The sequence below is a fragment of the Citrus clementina genome, unplaced genomic scaffold (assembly GCF_000493195.1).
Source record: "Citrus clementina cultivar Clemenules unplaced genomic scaffold, Citrus_clementina_v1.0 scaffold_8, whole genome shotgun sequence".
Taxonomy (NCBI): Eukaryota; Viridiplantae; Streptophyta; class Magnoliopsida; order Sapindales; family Rutaceae; genus Citrus; species Citrus x clementina.
In genome coordinates this window covers 2,151,718-2,171,414 of record NW_006262022.1, presented here as the reverse complement: position 1 = coordinate 2,171,414, position 19,697 = coordinate 2,151,718, and the positions used below count along the sequence as shown (strand labels likewise).

General features: G+C 33.7%; 1 protein-coding gene across 3 annotated transcripts; it reads right to left on the bottom strand.

Moving 5' to 3' along the window:
- Positions 1-4,063: 4,063 nt before the first annotated feature.
- LOC18033726 (BTB/POZ domain-containing protein NPY2) lies at positions 4,064-9,536 on the bottom strand. Of its 3 annotated transcripts, none has more exons than XM_024179348.1 (6): positions 9,146-9,536; positions 7,809-8,618; positions 6,494-6,563; positions 5,207-6,382; positions 5,078-5,113; positions 4,064-4,953 (listed from the first exon to the last, which is right to left on the bottom strand). In XM_024179348.1, exons 2-6 carry the CDS (start codon positions 7,868-7,870, stop codon positions 4,402-4,404), a joined length of 1,896 nt encoding a protein of 631 aa, XP_024035116.1. In that variant the 5' UTR covers positions 7,871-8,618; positions 9,146-9,536; the 3' UTR covers positions 4,064-4,401. The 3 variants fall into 3 exon arrangements, with proteins under 3 accessions (XP_024035116.1, XP_024035117.1, XP_006422840.1); XM_024179349.1 differs by having other exon boundaries at positions 7,809-7,905; XM_006422777.2 differs by lacking the exon at positions 5,078-5,113.
- Between the last annotated feature and the right edge of the window lie 10,161 nt (positions 9,537-19,697).

Below are 19,697 nucleotides of genomic sequence, written 5' to 3'. Positions count from 1 at the left end.
AAATCGATCAAAATGCCCAATACTGACAGCTAATACAATAATCAAAATATCCTTTAACGAGAAGTAATGCACGCAAAACTTAACACGGTGAGGGTAACTCGGGGATTACCAATTAGGGATGTATTTGAAAAAAATGGAGAAATTATATCCTCATTTGGGGAAACGCAAAAAGCTGAGTAGGCAAATGTTGTTACCCCCTGAGTAGTTAATAACTATTGGTTTTGGGTAGAGTGACCAGGGTTAGTTAAGTGGGACTCGTTGAGGTAACCATGGTTGAGTTTTGGGTTCCAAAGAAATGGGTGGGGGGGTGGTGGGGGCCCTGCGGCTCCGTGTCTCCGCAAATGGTTTTGAGGAGTTGAGTTGGATGGATTCTCAGCCGTTGGATTTGCGTTTCGGGGATATCTATGGGGGAGACCAGATTCTTTTTTTTTTTTTTGCCCTTTTTGGTTCTTCCTTTGTGCCTTGTAGGAGACACGGCGCTTTTTAATTGGTCAATTATTTTGAGTTTAAAAGACTTTTATCCAAATAAATTAATTATATGAAAATCTTAAAGTTGGTGACGTTTGATTGGATCAAGATTCTTTTTTTATTTGAATTAATAGAGAATAATCAATAAAAAAATAAATCTTGATTATATGTGTGTAATAATAATTATGCCGTCAAATAAATTTATTTTATTATGGAGTGCTTTATGTTTGAATGTTTCTTCATTGAAAAATAAATATATTTAGAATAGTTAAGGTGACATTAAAATCTAGTACCTATGCGAAGAAAGAAGGTTGTAATTATTAAAAAAAAAAATCAACGTAAAACTATGGAAACTTGAATCTTGGGTTGAGTAAATAACAATTTAATTATTATTATTATTTAGTAAACCAAACTCAATCAATTCAAAAAATGACCTTAATGAATCGAAGATTCAATTCATTTTTTTTTAAATTCAATTTTTGAAGACTTTGTAACAATTCCCGAACAAAACCTAATTGATATAATTCTTGCACTCATTTTTTAATGAAATAAAATTTCACTTTCGAAATGGACTATACCGTACAAAATTAATATGAGTTAAGGACTCAAGTTAATCACTTGGTTATATTTACGAGGATCATGAGCAGATGAGTAGAAACTACAACAAGGACATATATTATTAAGAGGACGAAAAATGAAGATGCAACAAAAGCATAGAAGTTATAGTCGCAGCTGGAGCAACGTGGCATCTTTATCCGATTTTAATTTGGACCGCAATTACTTTGTTTAATTAATTAATTAATTAATTAATCAAAAAATTCAACAAGACCAAAGTTTGTGGAGAATGAGATTCCAATCGCATGAACTAATCTTAGCTTTGCATATTCATTGGATTAAATTTAAACAACACAAACTGATGCCTTTTCGGCTTCATCCTCATTCATGCACTCCAAAACTTTTACGACGATTGTGATTAGCGAGAGAAAGAGTGACGTTTTTGCCTTTTTTTTGGTGCTTCTTTTTTTTTTTTGGCAACACAAAAATGAAACTTAATAAATCTTTTTAGCATGAGTGCCTCTTCCTTGGAGTATAAAGACATTTGAGGTTTGGGGATTGCCACTGGACAAGAAGAACCTATACCCTGTGTATGCTTTTTGAGTCTTGACTTGCATTTGATTTGGATTCTTTCACAATAATAATATATAATGTGGTTCTTATCGTCGTAAGATAAGGTGAGCGACTTTGCCTACTAGATTACCCAATATTTAATAATACATTTAATCTCGAAATAATTTGTACTTCCTGATCAATATTCCAAAAACACACTCCGTACGTGTAACACGGCATTGCTTATAAGTGGTTGGTTGTACATATGTAACACGACATTGGTTATTAGTGACTATAATTCATAAATCCAATAGCATGATATTGCTGCAAAAATTAAGCGATCGCTTTCACAAACACAAGTGAAATCCTTTGTAATAACCGTTAAAAAACGAGAATGTTATTGTTTGGGTTCTGTCTTACGCATTACTACAACTTTGTGATTAACGGTACATCGCACGCGGAAGAAAACAAATCTTTCATGAGTTTTCCTTTTACACTTGTTGCCGCATCACATAGACGCGGCTAATTAAGGATGATAACACCTTGATTTGATTCAATATTACTTCTAATAATTCCATGATATGGGACAAAATTAAAATGGATTTTTGGGAAGTGGAAGCTGGTAGAAGCTGACGGTAGTGACGATAGTTCTAAAGCTTTTTTTTTTTTTTTTTTTTGTGTCTACTTTAGTTTGATCCAGGCCGGATCTATGCAGCTGGGGGTTTGTTATTTGTTACTACTAAAAGCACTTTCGATACTGTTTAGAAGAATTACTTAAATAAAACGGCTTATTAGATTACTTCATAATCAATTTCTCTCTTCTCTCTTGAAAACTCTTTAACATTTGGATAAAAAAGTGTCCGCTTATGGTGTTGCAGGTGCCATCACATCCAACAATCCAAGCCCAAACCACCACCAGTGCTTTTGCGTTGTTGGCTTTAGAGATGGCAGAAAAGCCCGTCCGGACCGGATCTGGACCGGATACATGAAAAATGCAGATCCAGGCATTGATTTTTCAATGCCCGGGTGTTTACGGGCACGGGTCCGGTCACAGCACCAAGAACCCGGAACCCGGACCCGTGCCCGCTTTTTTATTAAGTAAAAAAAAAAAAGAGGAAAATATAAAAAGAAAAATTCCATTTGCCTTTGCCCAATTTCCCCCAAACCCAACCAACCAACCCTAAATCGCGAAATCGGCACCTCCTCCCTCCGTCTCTCCACCAACAACCAGTCAGCCTCAGCCACCACCCATCCTTCACCGATGGCGATGTAGTATTGACAGTTGACCGCGCCTCTCCCTCCACGAACCGCAAAGCACAGTCGTCACTCGTTAATCTGTCAAACGGTCAAAGAGCTCTTCATTGTTTGGTCAGCTTCTCAGCGGCAGCCACCGCGCGACGGCGTCTGCCACCATAGCTGGTCTCACACTCTCACTCCATTGTTTTTTCAGTTGTCACCATATCAGTTGCAAGCTTGCAACCCACAGCCACGACCCACGAAGTAATTTTTTTTTGGCTGTTTTTTCAAAAAAAAAAATGATGAAATTGCTTTCAATATATGCTTAATTATTTTCTTGGATGCTGGAAGTGTTTACATTGTTAATGCCTGCACAGAACATAATAAGAAAGAGCATTACTGTTAGTCTTTTCCCTTCCTTATATAAACAGAGCATTACTGTTAGTCTGAAATATTTCAATCTAGTTGTTTCTGTTGAAATATTTTTTCTACTTCATCGTACAAACGCATTGCGGAAAATTCAAATGGTGTTGATTGTTTTTTTTTCTTTTTTTCTTTTTTTAATCCTTACCTTTTATACCTTCAGAGGAATATGGCAAACCTTTGTTTAAAACTCCCTACTTAAGCATGACCTGTTGTGAGGTTGCAACGAATGCTGCAATCCAACAAATTTAAATTGAACCTTTTTTTGTCTAAGTAACAGCTCTAGTAGTCAATGTAAAGGAAAATTGTAGAACCTGCATTTGAGTCGCTTCTTTGGATATGGTGTATTCTGCATCTGGAAACTTGGAAGATGAATTTCTGTAAAAGAGGAAGTTAAATGGTTAATTTCGAAGCCATACATATATTATGAGAGTTTGATTTTGACCTCATTTGAATTCATCATCACTCAAATCCGGGTAGAGAAAACCCACGAAAAAACCCGTGCCCGGATAGTGTCGGGCATGTGCCCGGCCCGCATAGAAAAATTCCGGGCACGGTGCGGGTCCGGATAGCTAAGTTTGACATCCGGGTCGGTCCCAGACAGCCCCAAACCCAGACCCGACCCGAACTTTTGCCATCTCTAGTTGGCTTCGCCCAATTAGATAAAATGGTAGAAGTTATCCGGTGCGAGTGTCTAAATTTTATTTAAATGCATGCAGAGCTAAAAGATTAAGAATAATAATAATAAGGGAGCTATGTTACATTAATTGTAACATAGCATTTGCCTAATAATAATGACAGAAGATTAAACATTAAAGTAATGCTGATTACTAATTACTCATCATTGGTGACCTTAAAGTGAAAAAGTTGCGTAATGGGCTATATGTGTGGAAGCCAAGTCAGCTGTCACAAGCGATAATGCTGAGAAATGTGACATTACAAAATTAGTGGAGGCTCGCCTCTTGATTTATGCATCTGCTTCTACAAGTTTCTGCACAACCCAGCTGCAAAATGAACTTCCAACTTTTTCTTACAGACTATATATGATCTGTTTTGCTTAGTTTTAAACATAAACACTAGTTTCTGAAGTTGCTGATGTCATTTTAGAGTGGTCAAAGCTCAAAAGAGACCAACAGGAAAAAGCAACTCTTATGTAAATTGACTCTACTAAGAAACTGAATTCCTTCTGTTTCTGGAAGGTGTGGATTTAGTTTCTTCCAGGATGGCAGAACCGAGACTCTCTGATGAATCTGAGCCACTGTTTTCACCTTGTCCTCCTTTGCTTGTAAAGAGCTTTGCAAAGATCTTCTTAGACTTGAGCAACCCTTTCATTTTAGTTATGGCAGCCTTGTCACTTCCATTTCTCTCACTCCCTCCCACTCCATTGCTTAACCTTAAGGCAGCTAGCTCCCCTTTTAGGGCTTTCAGCTCCTCAGCTGTGGCTACAGCATCCCAATCTTCCTCTGGATTGGTTGCTGCTGACCTTGAGCTCCTACGAGAACCATTGTTTAAATCCTTCAGACCTCTAGGTAGGTCAGGAGTGCTACTGCCCGACGCGGCAGCCACCCTGACTTGCTCGAAAAAGAGTACCTGCACAACAACACGTAATGGAAGTCTCTCATTTTGGACAGCATGCATGCAGGCATCAACTGATAGCTTCCTGCAGTCCATCAGCTTGCATATTTTCTTCCTTTCGCTCTTGCTAATTGCTTGATGCTCCTGCATCAGGGCACAGTTTAGGATGTAATCAGCAACTATGTAATGATGTCCTAACTTTTTTTGTCACAACTAATATACCTAAATTAGTCAAGTGCAACAGCCATTAATAGAGGTCAAAACTTACACCATGAAAATCCAAATACAAAGAAATGTTATATTCCTGAAAATGCAAGAGCAAACAGGACATTGTAGGTCACAAAAATACTAACTGCATGTGCACAACGAGTAAACAAACCTTTCAAACAACTCTTACCATGAGGTACATATCAATGGCCCGGTAAAGCCCATCATGAGTGGGCCTGGAGATACCTGACACCAACTTGGCAAGATCAACAAATTTTGCTACAGGTAGATTGTGATCCTTTGCAATTTCAGTGAGGTACCCATCCATAAGTTTTGCCACCATTAGCTTGGAAGCATCAGATAAAACACCCGGTCTTCTTATCTCTACAACCTCGTGTTCTTCTGGTACATCAGTTTCAGCGTTCTTATCTTGCATCAAAAACTCTTCAATTATTTTGTGCACCATGTCAACATCATACATAGTACTTTCCCCTTCAGGTGCTCTTATCAAAATATCATTTACAGAGGCCTCCTCTAGTTGCTGTCCTATTCTTCTAACCAGCTGCGCCTTGACCATATCTCCCGAATCTACGATAATGGCTGCTTTCAACAACTTGAGCAAGAAACTGCAAGAGACGCTGCCTTTCTCGGCAGGCAACAGCCATACAACTGCATCAACAATGGATCGGTACTTTCCCACATTTCCAGATTGGATCATACCCTTGCTGAAGCCTGATAACCTTCTGTAAGCATAAGCTTTCAAGGCCTCGCCAATCACTTCATTAGAAAGTATGGCTTTGGTTTTAATAGTCATTATGCAGCGCTTATAAAAATCAATCTCAAGCTCACACAAATCCTCAACCCACCAGTCCTTTGGCACTGCTCGTGTTCTGACACCATTCCAGTTTGGATCATTCCCATTTTCCTCTGGAAGTTTCTTGCGGTTGTACGTGTATGACCAGTCAACTTTAGACACATCAACACAGGCCTTGGTAGCTATGGCTTCAATGCAATGGCTGGCTACCTTCAGTTCCTCAGACATTGGTAACAGAGACTTGGTTGTCTGTAGAACAATGATTGAATCTTTCCAACTGCGTAAAATGCTAGAGCTGATGAAGACATCAATCTTGTAAACGAAATTCCCTTTCTCAACACTTTCATGCATTCCCAGGTACTCGGCTGCACATCGAGCCGCCACAACATTGTATGCATTGAGGGTAACAGTCATGCCGTAACAGAATTTGGCACAAGTCTCAAATGCAGAAGGCCCACCAGGAATATCAGAAATGTCAACTTCGTTGTTGTTGGCTTCATTGGCGGTTGCTACCAACTTCTGCAAGCAGGCACTTTTTGACAGCAGGGGAAACTGCAAACCATTTTTTTTTTCATTTTCTTAGTCGCATAAGATGAGCATATGCTCTACAAAGCATACAAAAGCATATACTACAAGGCCCTTTCGGGTAAAAAGACATCATACCTTATGCAGATGAAACTTTATGTCATCGACAACAACAATAACATCAGTCGCCAACTCACTTGCAGCGTACCTGTGAACAAATATTTTCTTCATGCTGTTACCAAAATCTCTCCATAATTACACAAAAATATGATGAACTAGGTAAACCGAAAATTAATATAAGGAATAAAGTGCATCTAATTTCTTCAACCTCCCTCCAAATAAATAAATAAATAAATTCGACCTTCAATTATTTTCTTGCAAAGCTTAACTTTATAAGGTGAAAGAGGTTATCGGAGATGACTCTGAAAGCATTTTATCTAATGCCCACATCAAAGAATCGGATTATAGTGAATTACTAAAGTGAAATAAAAACAAAGGTTTTGAGTAAATTTGACAATTTGAGAAAGATGAAGCAATGATTTCCCAAGTTTCCATCAGCATTATTAGTTTTCATATAAGCATCACAATTTAAAAGGAGAGTTTACAATCATAACAGTCATACTTACTGGTCAGCATTCCCAAAGAAGAATAAATTTTATGTGCACTTGTAGGACTGAGGTGAAACAACCATTCCTGATATAAATCAAACAGAACATACGGGGTTGACATGCCTCATAATGCTTTTATACCTAGTTTTAGCATCAATCTACAAGCTCCCTGACATTGTATACATACAATGTTGGAGGCAATCATCGAACAAATGAAATGGTTAAAAGATAAATTCTTATTTCCTTAGTAGTGTCAGTCATCTTATATGAATGTCTAAGATTCCGACATATCCAGGTAACAAAATAGTGCCAGTAGATGATTAAATTTGAGCTACATAAAACCAATACCAGGTTTTCTGTTCCAACAATGGAAACAGAAACATCTACAGTTCTCAGGGGATATTGATCTGGAAAAGTGACAAATGCTTGAAGCAGGAACAATCTCCTCTTTGAGTATCAAGATACTGACCATAACATTTCAAATCTTAATATTCCTGAAAAAGGGCCTGATACTGACAAGGTACATACAGGCGTTTAAGAAGGCAAACCCAGCATCAAAGCTGGTCAATATTGTATTATAAGGCAATAGGAAAATAATAAGACACGACGTTCCAGAAAAGACTCGGAAATCATACCATCCATATAGCAAAAATAATAAAAGCACCTTGTTAAGCAACAACAAATTGAGAAAGGTACTAGAACGGAACATTCAATTTCAATGAACAGAAAAGCAGCTGAAAACCATACACTAAGATTTATGCAGAAGGAACCGAAATGCATCCAGCAAATCTGAGAGCTAGGGGAAAAAAATAATACAGAGAAAGTAAGGCACCAAGAGATCTCACCTAACATTATTCCCATCAGCCTGAAAAGAGTCCGGCTTTGATCCAAGCTTCATAAACTTCATCTTGCCAAGCAAATGATGTACTTCTTCTTCGACACCTGAAAAACGAACCTTTCGCACTACTCAGCTTTCCACTTCTAAATCAAACAACTCACACTCACTACAGCATAGCCAAGTAAAACACACATTACACAAATCGAGGAAAATTTTCCAGGAATGGAATGAGAATTCCCCAGTTGTGGGGACCAAATTTGTGAATGACCAACTATTTGGGCTTACAGAGAGTAAAGGATCCAAAGAAGGGTAGGGATATATGCCGTGAAGAGTATGACCGAATCTTGACAGCAATCGAGGCAAGGAGTCCAAATAAGATAAAGGAATAGATAATTGGGGGGTTTGAGTAATTTTTTAACAAAAGGTTCTCTTCAATGGCAAGAGAGCCAAAGAAGAGATTGTTTCCTTGGGTGGTGGCAAAGCCCACGGAGTCCGGGCTCAACCGGTTAGCTCAGGAGACATAGCCAACAGACTCTTAACACTAAATAATTATCACCATCTACACTAAACAATTCTCAAAACCCAGAGACACCCCACAAGCACAAATCTGACTCCACCTCACTAACTAATTGTTTATCATTTGAGTTCTGGTTACTCTGTTTCTTTGTTTTGCCTTTTAAAAAAGCTTGTAAAGATTCATGCCACCAAGACCAATTGAGTTACTTTAAAGCTTCAAGTTCCAAACTTGAAATATACAAATCAATGTGTATATATAATTATATACATAATGTTTTCCCAACCGTTGAAGTTTGAAAGCCTGCAACGGAAAACAGCATCTTGGTATCAGCTTAGGGAATCACCAAAACGGTAGACAACAAGCATCTATCTTTATGTGGGCATAAATGAGAAAGATCACAATAGAAATTAAAATTATAGCAGTAATCAACTATCAAATATTAACTACCGAACAACCATATGACTAAAATATGAACTGTGATCAGAGAAATCTACCAGAATATTCAGAGGAATCTAGTTAAATAATAAGCCAAAAGATCATATTGTACTGTTATAATAAGCATAAACCCTAAATCCCCACATGTAGAAGCCCCATTATCAAACTTCAAGTTGGTTTAAACAAAAAGGACAGTCCCCAAAAGCCACTCTCCGTGCAAACCCCAACACAACCCAAGACCCTATTTCTCAAATCTGCAAAAGCCTTCAGCATTGCTTCCTAACTTCTAACTCTAGCGTAAAAATAAAACAAACCCATTTCAAATTTGGTAATTTCAACAACACCCACCAAAGAATAAATTAAAAAAAAAAAAAGAAGAAGGAAAAACGTACCAAGAAATCTACACCACTATTGCTGTAGCTTTGCTTGTTTCACTATACTAAGTGAGGAAGAACAATGACATTACATAATGGGCCATGCCTGAACACTAACTCACTGAGTACTAATTACTAAACCCACTATGAGAGAAAAAGAAAGAAGGGGAAAAGAAAAAATACAAATTTACTCAAAAACCGCCAAAAGCTAAAGAAACAAGTACCCACAAATGCCCATCAGTTTGTTTCTGAAAGAACCAGAACTTTTTTTCTTTATTTAACGCTAAAAGCAAGTACTTGGAAATGTTTTATCAGTCTTGTGAGAACACACAGCACTTCTACTGCTTACTTTATGCAACAAAAGAAAAATGAGAACTTTTTTGTGAGCTGTGTGAGAAAGTGAAAATAAATTCATTTAATTTTGGGAGGTTCTGGTATTAAGAGAGTGAGTTGAATACATTGCTCAATAACGTACGCCAAAACTGACAACACGGCTAGCTTGTTGCCTGCAGCTGCTTTTATTAATTAATTGACAGCCCTTTGCTTGCAGCCTAATCAACCCATCACCCCCTTGCTCCTTCTTCAGTCTAATTAGAACTGAAGACTCATCTCACCAGTCCGTCAGTCACCACCTCAGGGTGTCCAATAAGTCTCACTAAACTCTGCAGGTTACTTAAAATTGGGAATTTTTTTTTTCCTCTGTTGAAATTTTAATATTTTAGGATTTTTTCTATAATTTTCTTAATAATATATCATGCGAGGCACAAGGAATTTTAGATGTATTTATCTATTAAGAATAATGTGTACAACATTATAAGTTGATACAGATAATTTTGTGAAGGCGTCTCTTTTGCATTCGTCTATGTCACATTGTGATATTTTAATTTGAGCCCCTACTTACAGTAACAATTTGCTTGTAAATCGATCTCAATACCTTATTATACACTACTATTTACGTCGTTGAATAAAATTCTTGTCTGCGCTTCAAAAAGAAAACGTGTGAGTGAAAGAAAAGGTTAATTCTAGTTCCATACTCTTTTATCTCTTTATTATAAACGTGCCTATGACTTGCTCGTGTATAATTGATTCCGTTTGGTTCAATCGGGAGCATGCATTATTCATATACTTAAATTCAAGCCGATCATGATGATTTGCTTAGCCGTTCTGTTCAAACTTTTTTGTTCTTCTTAGGAAGAATTATAACTATAGCTACAGCTAGGCTACAGGTATAGCTCATATCAGGATCATGATGAACTCAACGGCTGAATCGACCTTCATTCAATAGCCAAACCTAACATCCTGTTAGGGTTTTACAGCTTGTACACTCGTTTGTAACAAAACCTAGCTTGGCTGTCTCATCATTTTTCTCATTTTTTACTGTATACTTTTCCAAAAGGTCCTCTCTTATTAGGTTTACAGACTAAATTCACACCGATGTAATAAGTGTTTATAGGGAATGGCGAATTTTTAGATGGGACTCAAATTCATTATCTACAACGGTGCACTTATACGTTATCTATGTGTCCATGAGCCCATCTAATAAAATTTAAACACCTTAATTTCACAATATATATGTGTGAAATAGTTTCTTAAAAGAACTAAAGAGGAGAGAGATCTTAATCCCCCACCAGTCACCTGGGTTCAAAAGAGATATTCTTGTTAATGCATAGAACAGCTCAGAGTGAAGTTCTAATTAATTAGCATTGATTATTTAATTAGCTGCAGATTAATTTGCAAAAGAGATTCTCGATGACCTTTATATGACGTCTTGCATGATCAAGCTCTGTACAAATATGCATGTGCTTTGCATTTGCATGTGCCCATGAGTGAGTGAGAGAGAGTCTTAAGCCAATTTTACTAATCACAATTGGCGCAAGCAAGAATCATTTGCCATTCATAATAATTAAAAAAAAAAAGCAAAGAAACAGCATATGATGTTCGTAATAAGATTAGCAAGAACATTTCATATTCTCACTAGAGCACTTCCCAATAAAAGTGCTAGATTTCTTTGCAATTACATATATAATAATATAAAATCACATTTTTTCGGCCACCCTATTGTCTCTTTCCTTTGAACACTGCGGGGGTTTATTAATTCTCTTTGTCAAAATAGCATAAACATAACAAATACCGATGCCCATACATGTATAAACAGGAAAATTACTTCACGTAATTCGGTGGAGTGTAATCTATTTTCATGAATAAACTAAAAGATGTAGTTCTCATCATAAACCCTAAAATAAAAAATTTATTTATTGTTGTGCGAATTTGAGTCATTGCTGACTGTAATGCTTCGTAAATTAATATTCTATCTTGAATGAAAAGAAAGGGGGAAAAAAAAGAACAAGAAAAAGGATTCCTTAAGAAACACTTGATTCCTTATTCTCTACGCCAAATCTTCAGATTATATGCCAAAATTCAAAAGAAAAATTAAATGTTTAAATTAGCCGAAAGTCCCATTTTGTGGAGGGATGCTCGATATGAAATAGTCAACGATTTATTGTCACGCGGGGTGTTTTTAAAGGTCCCACCTACGTGCCTAATCTTGATCACTTGAATCTCAATTCTCAATGCATATATATTAAGAGTGTTTTTAGTGTTTAATCTATCCAATCTAATTAATTTACACATTAAACATGAATCACGTAGATCGAGTAGTGATAAGTTCACCGTGACAAATGTTTACAGATAAATATTAAATAGAGAATACATGATATGATCACAAAACTTGTCCATATAAAACTATAGATCTTACTTTCTGTTTAGTGTTTACAGGAAAATTTCTAATGACGACAAGGAACTTTACAAAATTTTACCCATTTCATTGTTAATTTTACATTTTAACCCTTTTAAGTTTAATGACAACTTTATGACCTAACCTCCTCAAATTTATAGTTTCTCCATTATGACTCCCTATGGGCTAAAATCCTAATTATGCCACTAGTTAATGGATTCCGTTATTATAAAGATAACCGATGTCTTGATTAACATGATTACAAAAATGTGCACCTAACAAATCCTTGAAGAGTTACATAGGTTCGCATATATAAGAATTTTTTTTTTTCCCTTTCTGTTTGGACAAATATAAATTTTGATTATGAAATAATGATCTTTCTGACTAGCATGGACATCCCAAATATTGAGGAAATCATCTCAACATGTACAAACTACTCATAATTAGTGTGTCCAACTATGCCAATTGCCAAGCCCGTGCATCATCATGCCAGCGGCAGCAGCAGCAGCCCCCAACAATTATAAGAGTCGTGTGCAGGCACTTGTTCACACTGCGTGTGAATCCAGAAATTGGGTAAATGTCTAAGTTTTTGTTTTATAAGATCAGAACAATTATCTTGCAGTTCGTACTTTCTCCATATTTTGCTCTTGTATATAAATTCATTTTTCGGATTCCAGAAACCGAAATCCAAACAGAGCTTATCGGGTTAAGATTCTAACAAATTGGCTTTGGAGTTTAGAGTGTAGTCCAATCTCGTATATAAATTAAGATATATACACAGGATATGAATCCCAGACGGTAGATAAAACGATACCCTAATTAATCATAGCAACCATCAATCTCAATGTTTTGGGCACGTAATCAATGGCTTGAAACATCACATGAATCGATTATTATATATGTGGCATGCCTAATATATCCATATGTCAAGATATTTAACATTGCTGCTGACTACATATATTACCCATTAATTTTAATTTTTGGGTTAGACTAAATAACTGATATGATATCAGAGCTAAGTTTATATGTCCTATAATTTATATAAGTTTCATTTATGAACCTTTCTTTTGACCTGTTGGAATACATCTGACATTAATCACAAATAGATCTTCGTGGGAGAGCTTTTGTTAACCTTGCTAATTATTGAGTCTTCATTTTGATTGGAGACACATTATCGGACATATATTACGACAATCAAGTGATGGAGAGAGTCCGTTAAAATTATATACCTTTGGTATTATTACTGAACCTTTATCTACCAACTAAAATTTTTCGGTCAAGAAACTCAATTACCATTGCAGATCGCATGAATTCATCATTAGGTCCTACATTAACGTGAACTTTTAACATACGGAGTCTTCACTAATCTTTTAACATACACTTTAATTTAACGTGAACTTTAGATTCAAGAAACTCAAGTACACTGATTTGGAGTTAGTTTGGACCACAAAGGCTCCACCGTATATGTAAATAACTCATCTTTACCATGTTTTACGTTTTGTTTATCTAATAATAAACTAGAACTAGATCAAGATTTGCGATTTAATTATATTGAAAAAGATACAATAGCTAATTAATATGCATTGCATGGCATGCAGATCGATTGCAGAAAAGACTGAACAATGGAAATTAACTTTTGTTGTGAATAAATAAACGTATTAAGCGATAGTGCCCTAAATGCACTATATAAATTAGACCAGGTTATTGTAATTTGTAAAAGTTACTCCAATGTTTCTGTCAATATTTGTGCTTAAAAAGTTCATGGATTTAGATTATGGATTTCTTTTGACTTAAACAAGAATTAGCTAAAGACCATTTCTCAATTTTTTTTTTCTTCTACATTGAGAAATGTGGAGTTGGTGGGAGATCTCATTTTATATCTAAATCTCTACCAATCCGTTCTATTTATTTGATTCCACACCATCAGATCCAGTAACTATTTTATCTATAATTAAATTCCTCACACCTGATTTAATTAATAATCATATGCTACTCTCTGTAGGTATTTTTCAAATTTTAGCATTGATCATCTCCAATATTTTTTTACAAGTTACAGTTGTTGATCTCTAAACATCTCTTCGCATTGTAAATGCATTATAAGCCAGTGCGTCAAACCCATAAATACCTTTGGAATCCAAAACATATGTGGCTTTAATTTCCTCCAATTTCTCACCTAGAGTGTTCACAAACTTTTCTTTTAAAAAAAAAAACAAAAATCCCATATGACTTCTAAAATTTGCTGATCAAATTGTAAATTGAAAAATGGCCGCAACTAGTATTATTTATACTCCTTCACAGGCCGGGAGAAAAAAAAAAAAAGCCGCAAGAAAATAGGCAAAGAATCATGAGGAAACTGGAAAGCCACCAGAGTTGCATGAATCAATTTTGTTTACCTTCCAAAAATTTTGATATCGCATGATTGTAGAAAAATAAAACTTTTGTGTTACTCTACCAAATTATGCATAGAAACAGTCATCGATTCCCGTGTATATTATAATAAAAGAAAAGAGTAATTCAACCCAATTTTTGTTTTTAATTTCATAAGACCCCATTTCTTAATTCATACTCTGCATTTATTTTGATATATAATTACCCAGTATTCTATTCAAAATTACCCTCTCCTTGATATTCAGAAGCAAAGGTTATTTGATGAGCAGAACCCAACAACCTTACATTAATATGCAAGTGGTAGAATAAAAAATAAAATTCTTTATTTTTAAAAATTTAAAATGTTCAATCAGTATTTCAGACTAAATGAGGACAGGAATCTGAAAAATACTTCTTCAAGCGCCAATGGCCGTATTTTCTTTTCGTCCAAAAATGAAGACTATGAAACTAAAATATCGATGAAGAAAAAACTACAATTCTATAAACTACAAAACTTCTTCATTGAATATTGAAAGGAGATATATGAAGTATATATATGAACCCATCTTCATATATACTTCATAGGGTAAAAGCTTGTTTAGTCCCTATATTATGAGCTTAGTGCTCATTTAATCTCTATATTTTTAAGAATACCTTAAATCGTCCTTACTATTAAATATTAACACTTATATCATTATGTTTTATTTTTTTTAGCATGCTTTTACAATTTTACACTCTTACAGTAATGTTTCTTTTTTAGATATTAATAAAAAAATTGGATTATCAAATTAAACCCAAAAATAAAATAAAAAACAAAAAAAATATATATTAATTTTTGTGGAAGCTCATGTGTGTCCAAAAAAATTAATTTTGTAAAAAAATAAATTATCAATTTTTTTAAAAAAATTAATATTTTAACTTCTCAGCAGAGTGTTCCACAAAAATTAATATATATTGTTTTTATTTTATTTTTTGGTGTTAAACTGGTAATTTAATTTTTCTTTTTAATAATGTTTAAAAAAAGGAACATTATTGTAATAGAGTAATATTGTAAAAATAAGTCAAAATGAACAAAAGGTAATGGCAAAGATGTCAATAATTTAATGATAGGGATGTTTTGAGGTATTTTTAAAAATATAGGGACTAAACAGATACTAACCTCAAAATATAGGGACTAAACGAGCTTTTACCCTACTTCATACACACACACACACACACCCACCTTGTATGTTCGAAATTTTTTTGAAATTGTGGTTCACCATTAAAATAATGTTCATTATTCAACCACATATAATGGGCTATCATCAAATGCATGGAAGATTATTCTTATATAATTGTTTGTGATTATCCTTATGGTGAAAAAACAAGATGGTTTTGATCATTAATTAATAAAGAGAAAACAAGCGGAAATTAACATGGAATTGACAATCTTCTTATCTTAATCATGTTTAGGCTAGTATATTCTTTCGCATTAATTAATATTGAACCTTTCTCTATAATTAGCTTGTTTTTTTAAGTCAATCAATTCAATTTAACATATAAAAGATCACCCGCAGGATGCCTCATTAGGTACCCGCAGGATGCCTCATTAGGTCCTACATTGATGTGAATTGCTTGTGAACTATTAACATATGGAGTCTTAATTAATCAACAAGAGCATTGAAGTTTGGACCCCAGAGGCTTCACCAAACCAAATATATTATACGTGTATATAACTCATATATTTTAACCATGTACTTTTTAAATTTGTTTCTCTAATAATAAACTACAATTAGTCAATTACATCAAGTTTTGCGTATTAATTATGTTGAAAAAAGTACAATTGATGCATGGCTAATTAATATATCACGGCAAGCAGATCGATAATTGACTCAACAGTGGAAATTTAACTTTTGGTTGTGAGTAATGTATTAATTCGTGCCCAGAATTCAGGCTTTCTATAAAAGATCAAGTTACTTTAATTTCTAAAAAATTGCATCTAATAATGTATAAAATGCTAGAAATAAAAGGAAAATAACTCAATAGTAGCAATAAAAGGAGGTAGATCAACGAGTTATTATGTTATTAAGATCGGACTATAAAAGCTTAAATTTTAGTTTTCAAAGTAAGTTTTTTTTTTTAGCTCCGATATTTTATTATTTCGGGGCTACCGGGAATCAACATATATAAGTAGATCATCATCACTATGGTTTTTTTTTTTTTTAAGTTTTAAATCAAAATTTACTTTCAACTCCATGCACTTATTACATATTTTAAGAAGGACCCTCTTAATTTAAAGAAAATGAAAGAGGAAGAGAGAATAGGACCCAATGAGTATATATACTAAGGTAGCATTTGTTTTTCTATCTCAAATCTGAATAGGTATGAATTAATTTAAATTCTGAATAGAAATAAATGTTTGAATCTGAATTATATGTTTATTTTTTTTGTCTAAATTCCTAAAAATAAATATTAAGTTGTTTTTAACTTAAAATTTTTCAAATTTAATATTTTTAAATTTGTGCCCTTATAAATTATAAATTAATATTAAACAAATAACAAACATCTCAAAGAACTTAAATAAGATAATATATTATCATAATATAAATCATGTTCAATTGTTCAATTGTTCAATTGAATAGAATCCTTTATGTTCTAAATTAGTACACGTTAATCAATTTTATTGTAGTTTATGATGTTTTTATATGAAAATACTCATAAAAAATCATGAAGTTAAATAATGCTAATTTGAAAAAAATAAAAAAGATAAAAATAGTAATAGTCTATCACTATTTTATCACAAGTTATAGAGATAGGTAATGATGCTAATTATTAAATTTTATTTAGGTAAGGATAAAAATTAATTAATTAGATAAGGACGTTTTGGAGAATATTCTTTAATAATATCATCAAACTTTTTAAATTAAGCAAAAATTAAAAAAAGGCTTAATAACTTAAAGTTTTCATTAATTAAAAAAAACAGATATAATGATAACTAAATGACATTAAGGTGTTGTTTGTTTTTTAGCATGAAATATGAATTTAACTTTTTTGAGACATTTGTTTATTTTAGATTGTTTGTTTTTTTAACTTATTATTAGATAATTTTATCTGAATAGAAAAAAAGTAGAAAAAATCTACTTTTATATGAAGTCTGAAGTCTAAATGAAAATTTTCAATTTCAAATTTCAAAAATACCTTTAACAATTCATGGATTTCCAATATTATGTATAAACCTAATTTTTTTTATTATTCTTGAAGTTTTTTTTAATTGCTTTAAATTTTTTTTCACATGATAACATTAACTAAACTGAAATATTGAACAAATCAAATTATGTTCATTGTGATGAATCAAAAACAAAATAATAGTTTTGACTTTATAATAAAATTTGATGTTATCATTACATCTTTTATTAAAAAAATTAAATTAACATCAACAATGATATTATTTTTTTAATGTTACCAAACTAATCAACCTGTAAAAATTATAAATTATGAATAACAAATATATGCACCACTTAAAATGATATTTATGCTAAACTACTGGCTTTTAAGTTTTTCTTTTTTTCTTTTCAGATGTTGAAAAAGAAAAAAACAAACTTATCATTCAGATATTTTCATTCAGACTTTAGTTAAATTAAGACTTATTCAAATTTTAGATAAAAAAACAAACGCAACCTAAGTCAATTAAGTTATTAAGTGAAAAAAGTCCTAAAAAATAAAATTTTATAAAATTCTGAGGGCACTATTAGGTTAAAAGTTTTCAAAGAAATAATGTTAATAAGGAAGAATACGAATATGAATATGAACATGAACATGCATTATCCGATTGCATACATCACTCATAATTATAGCAAGAAATTAGACCTTCAAAATAAAGTTAACAAAAGGCTTACGCCAACTTTTCCCACTAGTGCTCCCAAGGTCGGCGTGTGCTTTTTATCGTTTCATTACATGAACTCATCAATACGATTATGAAGATGATCACATGTCAATCTTTAAACCACTCCTTTTAATTATGCATATTACGTGATTCTCATTCATTATTCTTTAATAATTTTTTGGCTGTTCTGATATATTTACTTAAAAGGGACAAAAAAGATTAACATTATATGTGTTCATGCAAACTTATTGTCAAACGTGGTAATTAAAGAGAACTAAATAAAAAATATATAAAAAATAAATAAGTAGATTGATTGTGTAAAATCTTAATTTATTTTAAAATCTTTAGAAATAACAGTACTTTTTTTTTTTCCTTTTATACAAGTAATTTACCGATGTGTGGTTAAACAAATGGTGGGGACTCGAGGGGGAGCGCCCGTGCATCATGCCTGCAGCAGCGGCAGCCCCCAACAATTAGAAGAGTCGTGTGCATGCCCTTGTTCACACTCCGTGTGTTGAAAGTGCTTTCGTCTCCAGCGACAATTACTTTTATAAGTTTCAAAAGTAGCTTTTTTTTTTTCTTTTTTTTGTTTCAGATTAGAAAAGCACAATACTGCTCTCGTATGCAAATTTACTTATCCAGATTCCAGAAACCAAAAGCCAAACAGAGCTTATCGGGTTAAGATTCTAACAAATTGGCTTTGGAGTTTAGGGTGTAGCCCAATCTCGTATATAAATTTAAACAAGTGGCTTGCAAGGCATAAGGAAAATACCCAACAAATGGATGGACATAATTATATATTTCTTTCTCTGTCAAGAATATTATAATGGCGTGAGTCAATATGGAGATGCCATTGGACAAGGTCGGCGGCAACAATTACTTGAGAAGACATGACAAAAGATGGCAAATCTTTTCAGCCAAAAGATGAACAGGAAGTTGCACCCCGCTACTCGGGGCTGGCCTTATCACTTTAGATTGCTCAGCCAGCGCCACGCCACATTTTTATCTTGTTTTTGTTCTGTTTATGACAAAAGACGGCAGCATAGGCGGACCCTCTGCTCTAATCATTAATGACCAGAATATTTTACAGAACTCATTTCTCGCAAGTATTAGAGCAAAGTACTGTTTATGATTATTATTTTTACTATTGTTATAAAGGCCAGGAGGTCTAGATCGATGAAGTGTTATTTTCATTTAAGTTGGTGAAAGACTAAAACTTGGGTCAAAATTGTGGTCTGGCTGTTGAATTGGACTTGGATTAGGACAAACAAGCACCCAACAACCGAAACGGGGCCTCATTAAATCTGCAATAAATTAGATGTAATCGTGATGCACACAAGTACAATTACGCTAACCCAAGCTTATGCCGCTACCCACTTGATAGAATAAACTATACAAGGCCAAATTGGAAAGCAACTCATCCAATCACATACACAGAAAGAAAATATAAATATTATATTATTATTATTATTATTATACTTATAATCAGCTCAGCGGCATGGAGGCACCGCCGCTGACAGTTATTTGTTGTACATAGATATGAAAATGGAAAAATCAGGTGGCAGTTGAAAGAATCAACCGTCTGTCCCAGTTTTTTAATTTTAATT